We start from the raw sequence: 16,470 nt of genomic DNA on the forward strand, positions 1-16,470 counted from the left end.
GTGTCATGTTAGCTAACATTTCCTTAAAGGAATAAAAACATTCCAGTATTATTATTTCAATAATATAATATATTTGATCGAAGATCTAGTACTGGCATCAGTGTAACATAAAGGTAAATCAGAAGCCAGTGAATAATGCTACAAAAGCTCTCTATGGAAAACAGAATAATATGTGCATTTCAGTGTAATAAAACTATGCTTTTATTTGTTAATAAAATGAGAAAAACTGCGAAAGTGGAGGTGGGCAGAACCAAGATGGCGGCTGGAAAGCAGAGACTTGCTTAAGCTGCCCCCCAAATCCCTCCAAACACCTGTAAAAATGGCTCTCAACAAATTCTAGAGCTGCAGAACCCACAAAATAGCAGAGGGAAACAGGTCTCCAGCCCAGGAGAGCCTGGATGGTCACCGGGAAGGGTCTATTGCATGGTGCTGAGAGCAGAGGGCCACCCCGTGTGGGTCGCGCCGGGACAGACCAGACCCTGAGTCAGTCAGTCGAAACAGGCCTTGGGACCATGAAACAGTGAGCTGTGGCAGTTACCAGACTTGTCAACCCACAGACACCAAAGAGCAGGTTAGGGGGAAATTGCAGGATCGAGTTCAGAGCAGTCTGGCCACCAACTCTGGGGGTGGAGGAAGTGGTGCAGCAGTGGCCACAGCAGCAGCAGGAAGCTCCTAAGGCTGCTTCCAGAGTCTCAGCTGCTTCCTGAGTCCCTGGCTCACACAGCGGGAGGAATCTACCAGTGGATCAGAGTGTGAGTACAAGGAGCTCTTGGTGAGCACAAAAGCAGATTCTCTTGGATCAGTATTGCGGTCCTGGTTGGCGGTTCTTGGGGGAGGAGGAGTGCTGCTGTGGCAGAAGGTGCAGTGAAGTAGCTCTGAAAACAGCAGTGCTTGGACCCTAAAGATTGGGACAAAGTACTCTCTACAAGCAGTCATATCCTGACAAAAAAGCTCAAGGGTCAAGTAGTTGGCTGGGAACATGGCCAGACAGTGAAAATGAACTCAGACTCAAACTCAAACTCTAGATTCCTTTTTCGGTGACAAAGAAGACCAAAACATACAGCCAGAAGAAGTCAACACAGTCAAAGAGCCTACATCAAAAACTTCCAAGAAAAATATGAATTGGTCTCAGACCATGGAAGAGCTCAAAAAGGATTTGGAAAAGCAAGTTAGAGAAGTAGAGGAAAAATTGGGATGAGAAATGAGAGTGATGCAAGAAAACCATGAAAAACAAGTCACTGACTTCCTAAAAGAGACCCAAAAAATATTGAAGAAAATAACACCTTAAAAAATAGACTAACCCAAATAGCAAAAGAGCTCCAAAAAGCCAATGAGGAGAAGAATGCTTGAAAGGCAGAATTAGCCAAATGGAAAAGGAGGTCCAAAAGACCACTGAAGAAAATACTACCTTAAAAATTAGACAAGTGGAAGCTAGTGATTTTATGAGAAATCAAGATATTATAAAATAGAACCAAAGAAATGAAAAAATGGAAGACAATGTGAAACATCTCATTAGAAAAACCACTGACCTGGAAAATAGATCCAGGAGAGATAATTTAAAAATTATGGACTACCTGAAAACCATGATCAAAAAAAGAGCCTAGACATCATCTTTCAAGAAATTATCAAGGAAAACTGTCCTGATATTCTAGAACCAGAGGGTAAAATAGAAATTGAAAGAATCCACCTATCGCCTCCTCAAAATGATCCCAAAAAGAAAACTCCTAGGAATACTGTTGCCAAATTCCAGAGTTTCCAGGTCAAGGAGAAAATACTGCAAGCATCCAGAAAGAAAAATTTGAATATTGTGGAAGCACAATCAGGACAACATAAGATCTAGCAGCTTCTTTCTACATTAAGGTATGAAAGGGCTGGGAATATGATATTCTGGAGGTCAATGGAGCTAGGATTAAAACCAAGAATCACCTACCCAGCAAAACTGAGTATCATGCTCCAAGGCAAAATACGGATTTTCAATAAAATAGAGGACTTTCAAACTTTCTCAATGAAAAGACCATAGCTGAATAGAAAATCTGACTTTCAAATACAAGAATCAAGAGAAGCATGAAAAGGTAAACAAGAAAGAGAATTCATAAGGGACTTATTAAAGTTAAACTGTTATGTTTACATTCCTACATGGAAAGATGGTGTGTGTAATTCATGAGACCTTTCTCAGTTTTAGAGAAGCTGAAGGGAATATAAACAGAGGGCACAGGATGAGTTAAATATGAAGGGTTGATATCTAAAAACATGGAATAAATTTAAGAGGCAAGAGAGGGATATACTGAGAGAGGGAGAAAGGGAGAGATAGAATGGGGTAAATTATCTCACATAAAAGTGGAAAGAAAAAGCAGTTCTGATGGAAGGGAAGAGGGGGCAGGTGAGGGGGAATGAGTGAATCTTACTCTCATTAGATTTGACTTGAGGAGGGAATAACATACACGCTCAATTGGGTATCTGACTCCACAGGAAAGTAAGGGGAAGGGGAAAAAAAGGGGATGATAGAAGGGAGGGCAGATAGGGGGAGGAGGTAATCAAAAGCAAACACCTTTGAAAAGGGACAGGGTCAAGGGAGAAAACTGAATAAGGGGGAACAGGATAGGATGGAAGGAAATATAGTTAGCCTTTCACAACATGAGCACTGTGGAAGTGTTTTACATAATGATACATGTGTGATCTAGTTGAATTGCTTGCCTTCCCAGGGAGGGTGGGTGGAAAGGGAAGAGGGGAGAGAATTTGGAACTCAAAGTTTTAAAAGCAGATACTTAAAAACAAATAAAAGAAAAAGTTGTTGGGTTTTTTTGCATGCAGCTGGGAAACAAGATATATAGGGAATGGGGCATAGAAATCTATCGTGCCCTACAAGAAAGTAAGGGGAAAGGGGATGGGGTTGGGAGTGCAGTGTAAGAGGGGAGGGCTGACTGGGGAATGAGGCAATCGGGATATATGCCATCTTGGAATGGGGAAGAGGGTGGAAATCTTGTGGAAATCAATGTTGAAAACTAAAATACCAAATATTAAATAAAAAAGAAAAATAAATAAAAAGAAAAAAAAGAAAAACTGCAAAAGTGGAATGTAGTTACTCTGTAAGATAAGTTAATCAAGTTTGCTTAACTCTTTTCCAAAAAAACTATATATTGTAAAGGTGTTTGTCTTGGTGTATGCTGGACAGTGTCTTTGTATCTAAAGAGCAGCAACATCTTTTTAAACTTTAAATAACTAAAAACAGAATATTAAGAGAAAAACTGGGATAATAATACAAATCCTCAAAATACTTTTATTGATTTCAAAAAGTTCACTGCTGCCAAAACTATCTTCTTAATATTAATATTCTCCCTAAAATACAGTATGACTACAAATCATAGAACATCATGAACTCAGAAGAATAAAAATTACAGGTGGCCCATGAGCAATGAAAAGGTACATTCACAGTGGGTATATATATATATATATATATATATATATATATATATATATATATATATATATATATATATATATATATATATATATATAGGCTATTACCAACATCATTTGAATATAAGAAATAAAGCATGAAAGACATCATTAAGGTGTTTTATTACCAGAAAATTATTTATGCAGGTCAAATAGTAAAGTAAGCAATAACAGCTAGACAGCCTGTTCACTATACAGATATCCCTCAAATAATAAAAGAACCAGAGGTAAGCCTCAGTGTCATTACATAAATTATTTATGGAGTACTTTTAAAAAGGAATAGAATAAAAACCCAAAGAATAAGAATGCAGGTAGAGGCTGCAATCTACCTGAGATGGAATATAGTCCAAATTAAAAGATTTATCTAAAGTATATATTCAAGCCTAATTTAGGAGACTCTCATGCAAGAGCAGTTTTAGTTTTTGGTAATACTCAAGGGTTCATTTTTATTTCCAACCTGGTTGAAAAGGAGACTCTAGCCCAGAGAGTAAAGTCTATATTAAGATCTTTATTCAGATGAGTACGAGAGAAAAAAAAAATGCCAGCTCACCACTTCGGTATGCACAGTTAAAAGAACAGTATTTTGAACAGTGTGAAAAGCTTTGCATTTTCACACACCCAACTTCATATCCTTAACCATATTTTCTCATAAGAATAACTTATATTTTGAATATTACTGTTATTACTACAACTTGTTCATTGTTTTAACATAGGTAACTGCTTTTATAGCACTAGTGATTTTTCATTATACTGAAAAGATTTCTGTGAAAAAGGCAAGGACAATTAAAAATTTAAGTCACACAACTACTGATTTTTTTAAATGGCTGAATAAAAGTTTACAGAAAAAAAATAAATGCATATGTGTTTCAAACACTGTAATTGTTCTTACTTACATGCCACTTCCAGAGATGCATTGCGGCTCATTGCCTCACCAAGATAGTTCCTGGCCACACAGACATAGTTTCCTTCATCAGGCTTGCTTCTACGTCCATGCACAATACGCAAGAAAAATAAAGATCCACTAGGCAGCAGCATGCGGTGGGATCGGGGATCATCTTTGTCAGTTTCCACCCTCTCACCATCTTTATACCACTCTATAGTAGGAGTTGGCCGGCCCTCTGCTTTGCAGTTCAGAGTTGTTGGCTCTCCTTTAGAGACAATGACATCTGAAGGATGTTCCACAATCCTGGGAGGAAAATCTTCCTGGCGAAGACGTGATCCTAAAAACACAAAATAGAAAAATTCTTACCTTTTTACATTTTTTATTTTGTCCTTATTCTGTTTCTCTTCTTCTATAAATATAATGTACTGAGTTAAATCATTCATTCATTTATTCATCCTTTCAACGAAACACAATGAATCTGGATATAAAATCTGTCTTATCATAGAAAATTAAATACATGAAAAGACAAACAACTGATCTAATCCAAACTTATTCGTTTTGCTTCTTCAATAAAAGACATTATTCTTGATACAAATAACTATTAAGCTACCCCTCGACATATAAATGTTCCAGACACATATCTTAGTTTCACGTCTTTGATATTCCCCACTGGTAACTACTGCAAAGGACTTCCAGCTAGGGTGACCTAACCTGTCTGCATAACAGGCATAAAGCCCGTTCTATCTATTTTCATAGTAAAGGCCCACGTGAATATTGTGAGATCCATAGGGACTAAGTTTTCTTATACATATTTTTTCCTACTGTACTAATTCACAATTCATACCAAGCCACATCAATCTTCTTCAGGTAGAGAAAGATTCATGTTTTCCAGATAACTGCTTAAAACTCTTCCGTGTATCCTCAGTATTTACCAAATAAACCTGCCACAGAAGATCCTCCACAAACTGTCTCACTCTGTTATTTCCAACTCTATCTCCCATTCACTCCTCTTCATTTACTTTATATAAATCCTAATACTACCTCTGTTCACCCCAGTTTCCACAGCTGGAATGTTCTGCATGTTTAAATCTCCTGTATCATTTAAAGTCCAGCTTAAATGCATAAGTCACATAAAGATTTCCTTGATCCTCCAGTGGGGGTAATAGCTTTCCCCACTTTTAAGAATTCAAACACCTATTTCTTCTGTACCTCTTTTATGTGTTTTCTGTTGTTGTTACATGCTCATCATGTTTTATTTTGTAAAAGTGTAATGGTAATCAGGGCAGGATTTTTTGCTGTCCTCTTTTGGGATGGCAAGGCTGTCAAGTGCCTTTGATAAGTCTGGTCTTCATTTGAATGGGGCAGGTGAAGTGGGATTTTTTTTTGTCTTGGAATGCTTCTCAGCACTGGGGAGAATCATTGATTTGTATATGATCTGGTGCTTTCCCACACCCTTAAATGCTAAGTTGGCCCCAGCCCTCAGGGCCCTGAACAGGCATATGTACCAGGAGGGTGGCATTTGACTTGTGGGGGTACACTCTTTGAAAGAGTGATGAAACTCTGGGCAAGCTGTTGAAACAGCCCCCCAGCTTTAATAGATAACCCAGATGTTGGTGCTTCTCTGGTAACTATGTATTGCTATGGATAGACTGGTTTGTGTTATTTGCTCTGTTTACAATGTATGCTTCTAATTTCTGTTTGTATTTGCCCTGGTGTTCAGGGTGCTGATCTTTTCCCCCTAAAGTAAGTGAATGATATATGTATGTTTAATTAAACTGAGATTGTTAACCCCTTAAATTTGCTTTCCTTAGAAAAGCAGATCAAACAACATGTGCTGGCATCCCTTCTGTGTGCTGTTGTTGGTCTTACACAGCCACAGTAGCTGCTAGCAACCTCGCTGTTACAAAAATTTATCTGAGCACAGGTATTATGATCCATGAGACTAAAGACTATGTCTTCTTTGATTTTTGCATCTCTCCCAGCTTCTAATATGCACATTATATTTACAGAATATTTGTTGAAATGAGATTTCTGAATATGGCCTGTATATTCAAAAGTGGAGACTACCTGTACTCAGGTGCAGCCCAGTTTAAATGAAGTAATCCTGTGGGACTCAATGGAACTCATATTGGTGATATCATGTGCATCATGGATAAATAATATAGTCTGGAGTAACTCCGTTTTATTCTCCCATTACCAATAGCAGATCTAACATGTCAGTACTCCTTGGTCCATGACTTTTTTCACCAAAGAAATGCTAAATTATCTATAACTTAGGAGATAAGTCTTAGGGAGATGCCCAAAATGACTTACCCATGATCACAAAGGCAATATGTATCCAAGGCAGAATTTTAACACACATCTTCCTGACTTTCAGCACTCTATCCAATGTACCACTAGGCCTGCTTCTCTCTCCTCTCCTCTTCCTCCTTCTTCTTCCTCTCTCTGTCTCTGTCTCTTTATGACCAACTCTCATTTGATTTCATATGCTCAGCATTTATGGCTCAGGTAGTAGACAGCTGGATATTTGAATAACATATATCAACTTGGATAGTTGAATATTTGGAAATAAAGCTGTTAGTCTAAGGGGGGGAATTATTTAATAAAAATCAAATATACGATTCGGCTGAATAAATATGGAAAGATGTTAAACTTTTTAGCTTCAAAAGTTAATATTATATTTAAAGTAACCTGAGTGATATAGCTCTTTTTTTTTCTAAATTTGAAAAGGTTCCAATAACTTCATTTGAAATATAAACAGACATCAATGTAAGCATTTTTACAGTCTATTTCTCATTGTAATGGTCTAGAAACATGTCCTCTAAGGATTTACTTCTAAAAATCATTACAGTTTTGAAGATGTTGCAGCAAAGGCAGAGACCTGCCTGAGCTCTCTGAAACTTCCCTCCAGACAACTTTAAAATAATGCCTAAAAAGAAATTCTGGAGAGGCAGAACAAACAAAAGAACAGGGTGAAACAATTTTCCAGCCCAAGATAACTTGGAAGGGGTGCAGGAAAGGCTGGTCTCACTGGGAGGAGAAGAGGGAAGTAGAGTTAAGTGGTTAAGCCCAGGTCACACCCAAGCAGGCCAGCAGCAGGCCTTGTGAGCACCTGGATCAGTGTCAGAGGCTTCTAAGCTCTCAGCCCACAGACAGTAAGGGGTCAGTCAGTGGTCACAAGGAGATTACATTGTTGGCACTGGGTGCAATACTCTCTTGCATTGCCCATACGTGATTCTGGCGACAGTCCCAGAGCAAGGAGCAGCGCTACAGCATTGGAGAGTATGGCCACAGGTGAGTAAAGATACTGGTCACAGTGACAAGAGTGGAAAAGAGTCCTTGTGGTCACTAACAGACGAGAGCCCAGGCCAGCAGAAGAGTGACCATAGCACTCCTTAGATCATACCACCGTGGAAGACCTGAAAACTTACAGACCCCCCTGAACTAGCTCTGAAAACAGCAGAATGAAAAACCTGAAGATTGGGATAGTACCCCCTCCACCCCAGGAGCAGAACACAACCTTAACAGAAAGTTTTTAAAACGTCAAGAAATATGCTAGAAAAATCACCAAACCACCAAAAAAGAGTCTGACCATAGGTAGTTACTATGGTGAAAGGGAAGATCAAGACACAAACTCACAAAAAAAAGTCCAAATGGCTCCAACCAAAGCCTCAAGAAAAAATATGAATTGCTCTCATCTCCCCCCAAAAAAGAGAATTCCTGGAAGAGGTCAAAAAGGATTTTAAAAATCAAATAAATGAGGTAGAGGAAAAATTGGGGAAAGAAATAAGAATGATGTAAGAAAATCATGAAAGAAGAGTCAACAGCTTGGTAAAAGAGGCACAAAAATCCACTGAAGAAAACTACATAAAAGTAGAATTGGCCAAATGGAAAAAGAGGTACAAAAAGTTCACTGAAGCAAATAAGTGCCTAAAATTAGAATTGGGCAAGTGGAAGCTAATGGTTCCATGCGACATTAAGAAACAATAAAACAAAACCAAAAGAATGAAAAAATAGAAGAAAATGTGAAATGTCTCAGTGGGAAAACAACTGGCCTAGAAAATAGATCGAAGGAGATAATTTAAGAATTACTGGACTACCTGAAAACCATAATCTAAAAAAAGGCACCTAGACATCACATTTCAAGAAATTATTCAGAAAAACTGCTCTGTTGTCTTAAATCCAGAGGGCAAAATAGAAACGGAAAGGCTCCACCAATCATCCCCTGAAAGAGATCCCAAAATGAAAATTCCCAGGAATATTCTAGCCAAATTCCAGAGCTCTCAGATCAAGGAGAAAATATTGTAGGCATGCAGAAAGAAATAATTCAAATACTATAAAACCACAGTCAGGATAACACGAAATTTAGCAGCTTCCACATTAAGGATTAGAGGCCTTGGAATGTGACATTCCAAAGGGTGATATCCAATAATATGGAAGACTTTCAAGCATTCTTGATGAAAAGACTGGAGCTGAAAAGAAAATTTGACTTGGAAATACAAGACAAGAGAAGGTAAACAGAAAAGAGAAATCATAGAGGATTCAATAAGTTTAAAGTGTTAACATTCCTATATAGGAAGATACTACTTGTAATTCCTAAGAACTTTATCATTATTAAGGCATTTAGAAGTATAGATAGACAGAAGGTATGGGTGTGAGTTGAATATCATGGGATGACGTCTAAAAAAATAAAATTAAGGGGTAAGAAAGAGGAATGCCCTGGGAGAAGGGGAAAGGGAGAGATAAAATGGGGTAAATTATCTCACATAAAAAAGGTCTGAAATAGCTTTTACAGTGGAAGGGAAGAGAATGTAGGTAGGGAGTAGCACTTGAACTTTACTCTCATCAAAATTGGCAAAGAGAGAATAAATAACATACACACATTTGGGTATAAAAATCTCTTACCCTATAGAAAAGCAAGAGGGGAAGAGGAGAGACTGATAGAAATGAGGGCAGATTGGAGGAGGTAGCAGTCAGAAGGAAAACATTTTTGAGGATGGACCCCATAAAAGGAGACAGAGAATAGGATAAAGAGGGGGGAACTAGGATGAAGGGAAATACATAGTAATCATAACTGTGAAAAAAATTTTCAGCAAGCTTCTCTGATAAAGGCCTCATTTCTCAAATATGGAGAGAACTGAGTCAAATCTATAAGAATACAAGTCATTCTCTAATTCATAAATGGTCAAAGGATATGAACAGGCAGTTTTCAGAAGAAGAAATCAAAGCTATCTAGAGTCATATGAAAAAATGCTCTAAATCACTATCGATCAGAGAAATGCAAATTAAAACAACTCTGAGGTACTACAGCACACCTATCAGATTTGCTAACTTGACAGAAAAGAAAAATGACAAATGTTGAAGGGGATGTGGGAAAATTGGGACACTAAAGCACTGTTGGTAGAGTTGTGAACTGATCTAGTCATTCTGGAGAGCAATTTGGGACTATGTCCACGGGCTATAAAACAATGGGCACTCTTTGACCCAGCAATTCCATGACTAGGTCTGTATCCCAAAGAGATTTTTTAAAAGGAAAAAGGACCTATATGTAGAATAATATTTATGTCAGCTCTTTTTGTGGGGGCAAAGAATTGGAAATCAGGGGAATGCCCATCAATTGGGGAATGGCTGAAGTAAGTGTGGTATGTAACTGTGATGGAATACCATTGTGCTGTAAGAAATGATGAGCAGCATACCTTGAGAACCTGGAAAGACTTAAATGAACTGATACAAAGTGAACTGAGAAGAACCAGGAGAACAGTGCACACAGTACAGCAATTAACGATCATCTGTGAATGACTTAGCTATTCTAAGTAATACAATGATCCAAGACAATTCCAAAGGACTATAATGAGGTTGTCTACTTCCAGAGAAAGAACTGATGGGGTCTGAATGCAGATTGAAGCATACCGTTTTTTTAACTTTCTCTCTTTTTCTTGGGTTTTTTGGAGGGGTCTGCATTTTCTTTTTATAACATGACTAACATGGATATATGTTTTGCATGATGGCACAAATAAAGCCTATGTAAAATTGCTTGCCTTATCAATGAGGGGGGAGGAAAGGAAAGGAGGGAGAGAATTTGGAAATCAATTTTTTTTAAAAACTGATGTTAAAAATTTTTTTACATATAATTGGGAAAAATATTACAAAATAAAAATTATATAGATTTGGAGTATTTTTCATCACAAGTATAAATTATTTCAGGGAACAAAGAAGTTGGTTATCAAGGCTGACTACAAAGGATGGCTGCCATTTAATTTGCTCAAATTTTCTCTTCTCTCCTTTTAAAAAAATAAAATTCTTCCTCGAGGAAAAGCTATTCTAACTTAAAACAACTTTATTCAGAACATTTAATATTATTTAATATATTTTTTTATTTCCCTCTTTGCTAGGTAATAGGAACAATAAAAACCAACATATACCAAGAAGTTAGAGGAAAAAATCCAACATTGGACATGAGAAAAAAAATAAAGAATGAAAAAGAATTTTTCAAAAACCTTCCAAAAAATGATTTTCTCCTAATACTTCAACATATATTTCCATGTACATGTCACAATAACTAGCATGACTTTTTTTTTAAATTCCTGATCAATCAATCAACCAACAAGCACTTATTAAGTCTTTACTTAATGTGCCAGACATTGTGCTAAATACTGGGGATGCATAGGCAAGAGTTAAACACTGTACTTAATGAACTTTCATCCTAAATGGGAAGATTCTAAGCCCTCAATATATTATATTTCGCAGTGGGTATACTGCGTATATGCAGGAATATGGAAAGATGAGGAAATACTTTTTTTAAAAAAATCTCCAAAAATTGAACATGGTTTAACAAGATTATGTATCAGAGGTATCAAACTTGCTGGTCCCTGGCAACCTGCAAAACTCAGTGGGGTCCTAAGCAGATTAAGATGTTTAACAAAATAAATAAAAGTACAATACAACATGGTTAATGTTAATTTGTGGTTTTCTAAGTCAATATACCCAAAGGGATCCATTTCTATTTGAGTTTGACGCTGCTAGATAAATAGAAAGAATAGGAATATTATATGATTCTATAACTGAGGTTATATAGCAACTCCTTCCAATCTTCTTCTATCCTGTATCTAAAAATAAAGAATAAAAAGTCCATACTGAGCGAATTTATTGACTGGTTTAGAAAAACTACCAATCATGGAACAATACTACTTTTTTCCCTTTCAAAAAAAAATGAGTAATGGTTGTATTTACAGAGATCTTTTAAACCAGAGCATAAATAATATACTCTAATAACCAATTATGGTTATTTACAAAAACATCAAGGTGTAGGACTAGCACAGAGTAAGTACTTAATAGTTACTAGTTAAAAAAGTAAATGGTGCAGATAGGTGGCACAGTGGATAGAGCACCAGCCCTGGAATCAGGAGGACCTGAGTTCAAATTTGACCTCAGAAATGTACTATCAGTGTGACCCTGGGCAAATCACTTAACCCTGATTGCCTCCCCAAAAAAGTGTGTGTGTATAAGTAATAGAGTAAATAAATCATATCAACTACCTTTATCAAGAAATATGTTCCTAATAGTTGCAAATATACTTATTTTAAAAATATTTTAACATTAATACTTAGATTTTGAAATATGGCATTAGGAAACAGAGTGTAAATATAATTTCAAATTCAATTCAATTCAGCAAGCATTTATTAAGTGTGTAAGACAATAACCAAGCAGTCCACGTCTGCTTATATTCTACTGGAACGGGAGGGGAAGCAATACGTTTGCTGCATCTCATCTGTAAGAGTGTCCACAACAATGTGTCAAAACAATTCTGTGACTTATTCTTATAGCATGGAACTGAATTATGTGTCAGAACTACTTGGGATCAGGAATTCAAACCATGGAGGAGGATATAGGTTAAAAGCGCCCTAGAAAAATTGCGCAACTAAAATTACCAGATTTTTTAGATAGCATTACAAACAAGCATATTTAATTCATACTTGCATTTTAAAGTGCCAAAGCTTTTAGTAGTTCAAACAAAAAAATCGCTTTTGCTGTAAGAACAATGTAATTATACTGATCATAATTAGGGATTTTTGTTGGAGAGTAGAAGGAATTCAAGATCATTCAGACAAATATGAAAGTTATCATCCCACCCTTGTCGGGACTTTATTGATCATCTAATCCAACCTCCTCAATTTTTCAGAGGCTGAGGATGAGAGAGGTTAAGTGATTTGCCCAGTTTGTAATGACTCAGGACATATGACTCCAAGTTCAGTGTTCTTTCCACTGTACCATATTTCTGTTGAGAATTAAAATTTTAATATACTAATGCCTAAAAGCAATTAAACCTTTTTCTTTAAAATTCTCTTCCACTATGTCAACTACAGATTTGGAATATTTTATCCCTAAAAAGGATCTTAGAAACAATGTGGCCTAACATAATGATTTCTATAGATAAGCCAACTGAATTAAGTTTCAGCAAATTTCCCAGTCACATAGCCATGACCAGAGCTAAGGTCTTCTGACAGCTATGCTGTTTTAACTATGGCTTACTAACTCTCCTATCATTAAATTATTTTAAAATATGAAGTGTCTACGTATAGATTTATACATTTCTTTCCTTTGTACTTGAATTCTTTAAAATGAAACCAATTAATCAACAAGCATGTACGAAGCACCTATAACAAAGGCTGAATTGACCTGTAGTGGTCATTCCAGGGAGCATGTGCCCAGAGCTCCCCTGAAAACTGCCAGAGACTCCCAAAACGTGGTGATTACTGAGTGCTTGGGCCTTTTGGAGGTAATAAATTTCTTTACTGTTTCTAGTTATATGGTGGCCCAGGACTGAAAGGATTTAGCACTTTGGTATGATGCCAAAAACCAGGAGCGCCGTCTTGGTTCTTTTTCACCCTTCAACAGTAGTGGGGCGGGGGAATGAAGGTCATTTTAAAGGACAGAAAGCTTCTGGCTAGCTGTATCTACCTTTGACATTCCAAGTGGCATCATCTAACTTCTATATTGCCCTGGGGTGAAAGGGATTAGGGATAGTCATTCCCCAACCCCACAATCATGCCAACCTTGCCCATGTGGCATTTGAAGCAGAGAGACTCAAATAGGCAATCTGGCATCTGGTTCCCTGGACACATTTTATGCTTTTGTGTTTGTTCCTTTCTGATATTAAGTAAACAAGAGTCTATCTTGAAATGGATGTTCCAGGCTTGGAGAAGATCCTGTATCTTTAAGAAGTCCAAAGGTCCTGAAGGTCCTGGTTCCTTTTGTTTCAGAGGGCAGAGGAGCAGTCCCCTGAAACTACCGTGCTTTAAAGTACTCTTAGGGAAAATAAACCCCCAAAGGATTGACCCATCTGGCCCTTTTTACCAGAAGAAATATACACAGATTTAATATACTCAGATATAAAAGGGCTCAGATACTATCTGCATAGCTAGGATAAAATGGAAGATAACCAGCAACATCCCAAAATGGGCTTTACGTTCAGCTAGTTTGAAGTAGTCATCTCCCAGCCCAATATAAGAGCGTCTAGCATTGCTGCTATCAAAGAATGTGTGACAATCTTTTTGTATTTTTTGTGGATAGGAAATTAGATCTCTCCTATAGTTAATTCATACTGAACAGTGAGCACTCCCTCCCTTTCTGGGGAACCATAGACAAGAGCCCAAAGTCAACCTGTAAGTAAAATGTCTTCAGACTAGCAGGGTAGAGTTTTAATGAGGTAAAGGTGTGAATCAAAGGAAGCCTAACCATGTTCTCATTTGAGACTGAACCTTGTTTAGATTGAGTAATTGAGTCCTGAGCAAAAGGGGGACTTGGTAGAGATGGGAGTAAGTGTAATACTCTAGCCACTGTGGTCCCTACTGTGATACCTACTGTTTCCTTGGCATTTTTCTACGTGCCAGGTATACAAAGACAAAACTTAAATGGTCCCTGCTTCCAAGAAGTTTGCAGTGTATCGAGGAAGGCAACAATACATATAAGAACATGCAAAATGAATACAATTTAATTTGGGGGCAGACAGGCAGTAGCAGCTGAGGGTTGGGGTTGGAGAGGAGATTAGGAAAGACTTCGTGTAGCAGGTAGTATCAAGCTGGGCTTTGAAGGAACCAGAAATTATAAAAGGCAGAGGAGGGAGTATGTCAGGCTTGGAAGACAGCCTGATTGACTAAATTAAAAGGCAATATCTGCTAAATACCAACCTGTCTTCACAAAGTTGTTTTTAATAAAATCTGCCTAATAATTTTCACTTTCACCACACTGGTTTTATATGGCTCTAGAAATAACCTTCAGGTTTGAGAATTCTAAATAGTCACTGACAAGATGGACTGCAGTGATTTCACATTAGCTGTCATAATCCAAGTGAACATTTGCAAAATAAAGGAGAACATTAATGTGCATTACAGATCACAGCAACACAACCAAAGATGTTTTTAGATAATGTGAAATATTACAAATAATTTACACAAAGCGGTTGCTATTTTACTTGGTCACGCTTTCAAAAATATTATAGGTCACTGACCGCAGGACAATGACTTAAATGACACCCTATGACCAAGGCAGGATAAAGTAACTTGGAGGCCAAATGATGTCTTCATTCATTTGCATGCCTTCAAAGGACAAAACTAGGCTGTGGGGGGGGGGGGGGAGCGAGTTGTGTTGGCCAGTGAATACTATGTCTCCTACACTTATGAAATAAACATGGTTTTCATTCCCAAAGTCCACAAAGTCAAGCCTTAAGTGATATGAAAGAAATATATTATGTAGTAGGATATAACGCTTTGTGAGAAATAGTAAGTTTTTAAAAAACTGCCGAAAGTTATTCTTTTATAATGTTGAAATAACACTATTTTTTTCTATTTCCCATGGTTCATTCTTACATTTGTCTTACTAAGATGCTAAGATTACTAAGATAAATTAAGTTTTGCCAGACTGACATGCATTTATATTACATTTCAAAGTCTCCAAAATATTTCTGCTTGCTATTTTGCCTCAAACTATTCTAAGCTGAAATGAATGTATTTCATTTAGTATGACCACAAGGACTGTGCCCACTTTGATCAACGGGCTATGCTTAATTTAGAATGAAGCAAAATGCAATCCTGTACATATATCTTTTCAACTCTTGAATTCTTGGTGATTACTGGGTTTCAAGGAAGAGGAAGAAGAGAGAGAAAAAGAAAATTGTCTCTAAAATGCCACTTGGAGTTTCTGGATGTGATGGGCCAACATTTGTAAGATAAAGTACTTGTTTCATCTCCTCAAGACAACTTTAGTTCAATGAGTACTACTAAAGCATTCCCAGGAAATATTCACTGCAATTTACAAACAGCCTAAAGGAACTTACAAGACGGTCATCCCACCTCAGTACACAACAGCATTGTCAGCTTCCTCCTTTCTAATGAAAATACATTTAAATCAGAAACAACACAGAAAAAAAAGTGCTAAAAGCACTACTTATGTGTTTGAGCAATTCCACATGGTAGTTTATTTTCCCTTCAAGTGAATTAAGATTAGTGCTCCATTGTCATAAAAACAAAAGATCTAGCACATGTTTCCAATTATTTGATAGAGAACCAAGGAGAAAGAAAATTATTTCTGTTTAAAGTAAACAGGAAGCCTTGCTTCAAAAAAAAATAAGTTTCTGGCTTTGTAACATGATCTTCAGCTTTTCAGGCCAATCCTGGAAATACACTATGGTTATGGCTGTAGCCAGGGTTGCTGCGATGCCCAAAGTAAATGCCCCATCCCATTATTTGGCCTAGTCCTGCCGAATTGAAACAGAACAAACTTGAAGTGGGGAATGGGCAGTGCAGAGGAAAGTGAACCTGGCTGGGCCTTCATGATTCTGGTGATACTTTAGGTTATTTCTTTGGAGATGGTAGTTGTTTTGTAAACAACATCACTCACTCAATGCCCTGCGAGATTAGACAGGGTAACTGCCTGTGCCATTCTGTAAGAAAAGACCATTGTAAACATGTTCTGTGTATAAGGCCTGCCACGGGGGGGGGGGGGGGGGGGGGGGGGGGGGGGGGGGAACAGTCAGAACCAAGCAATGACAGTGAAATAGCCCTCAGGCCCACCAAACATTCTGTCCCCAAAATAAAGCAGCAGAGTTCAGGTCCTGGCAGTGGAAGCTGTCTTAC

At 37.4% G+C, this 16,470-nt stretch overlaps 1 protein-coding gene across 1 annotated transcript in view; it reads right to left on the reverse strand.

Moving 5' to 3' along the window:
• Positions 1-4,341: 4,341 nt before the first annotated feature.
• The window catches only part of LOC118847366 (roundabout homolog 2-like), a 76,273-nt gene continuing 64,144 nt past the window's right edge, over positions 4,342-16,470 (reverse strand). The window contains exon 2 of the mRNA XM_036755819.1: positions 4,342-4,676. Coding sequence (XP_036611714.1) covers positions 4,342-4,676 — 335 coding nt within the window. The remainder of the gene's footprint in view (positions 4,677-16,470) is intronic.

This window comes from Trichosurus vulpecula, chromosome 4 (genome assembly GCF_011100635.1).
Source record: "Trichosurus vulpecula isolate mTriVul1 chromosome 4, mTriVul1.pri, whole genome shotgun sequence".
NCBI lineage: Eukaryota > Metazoa > Chordata > Mammalia > Diprotodontia > Phalangeridae > Trichosurus > Trichosurus vulpecula.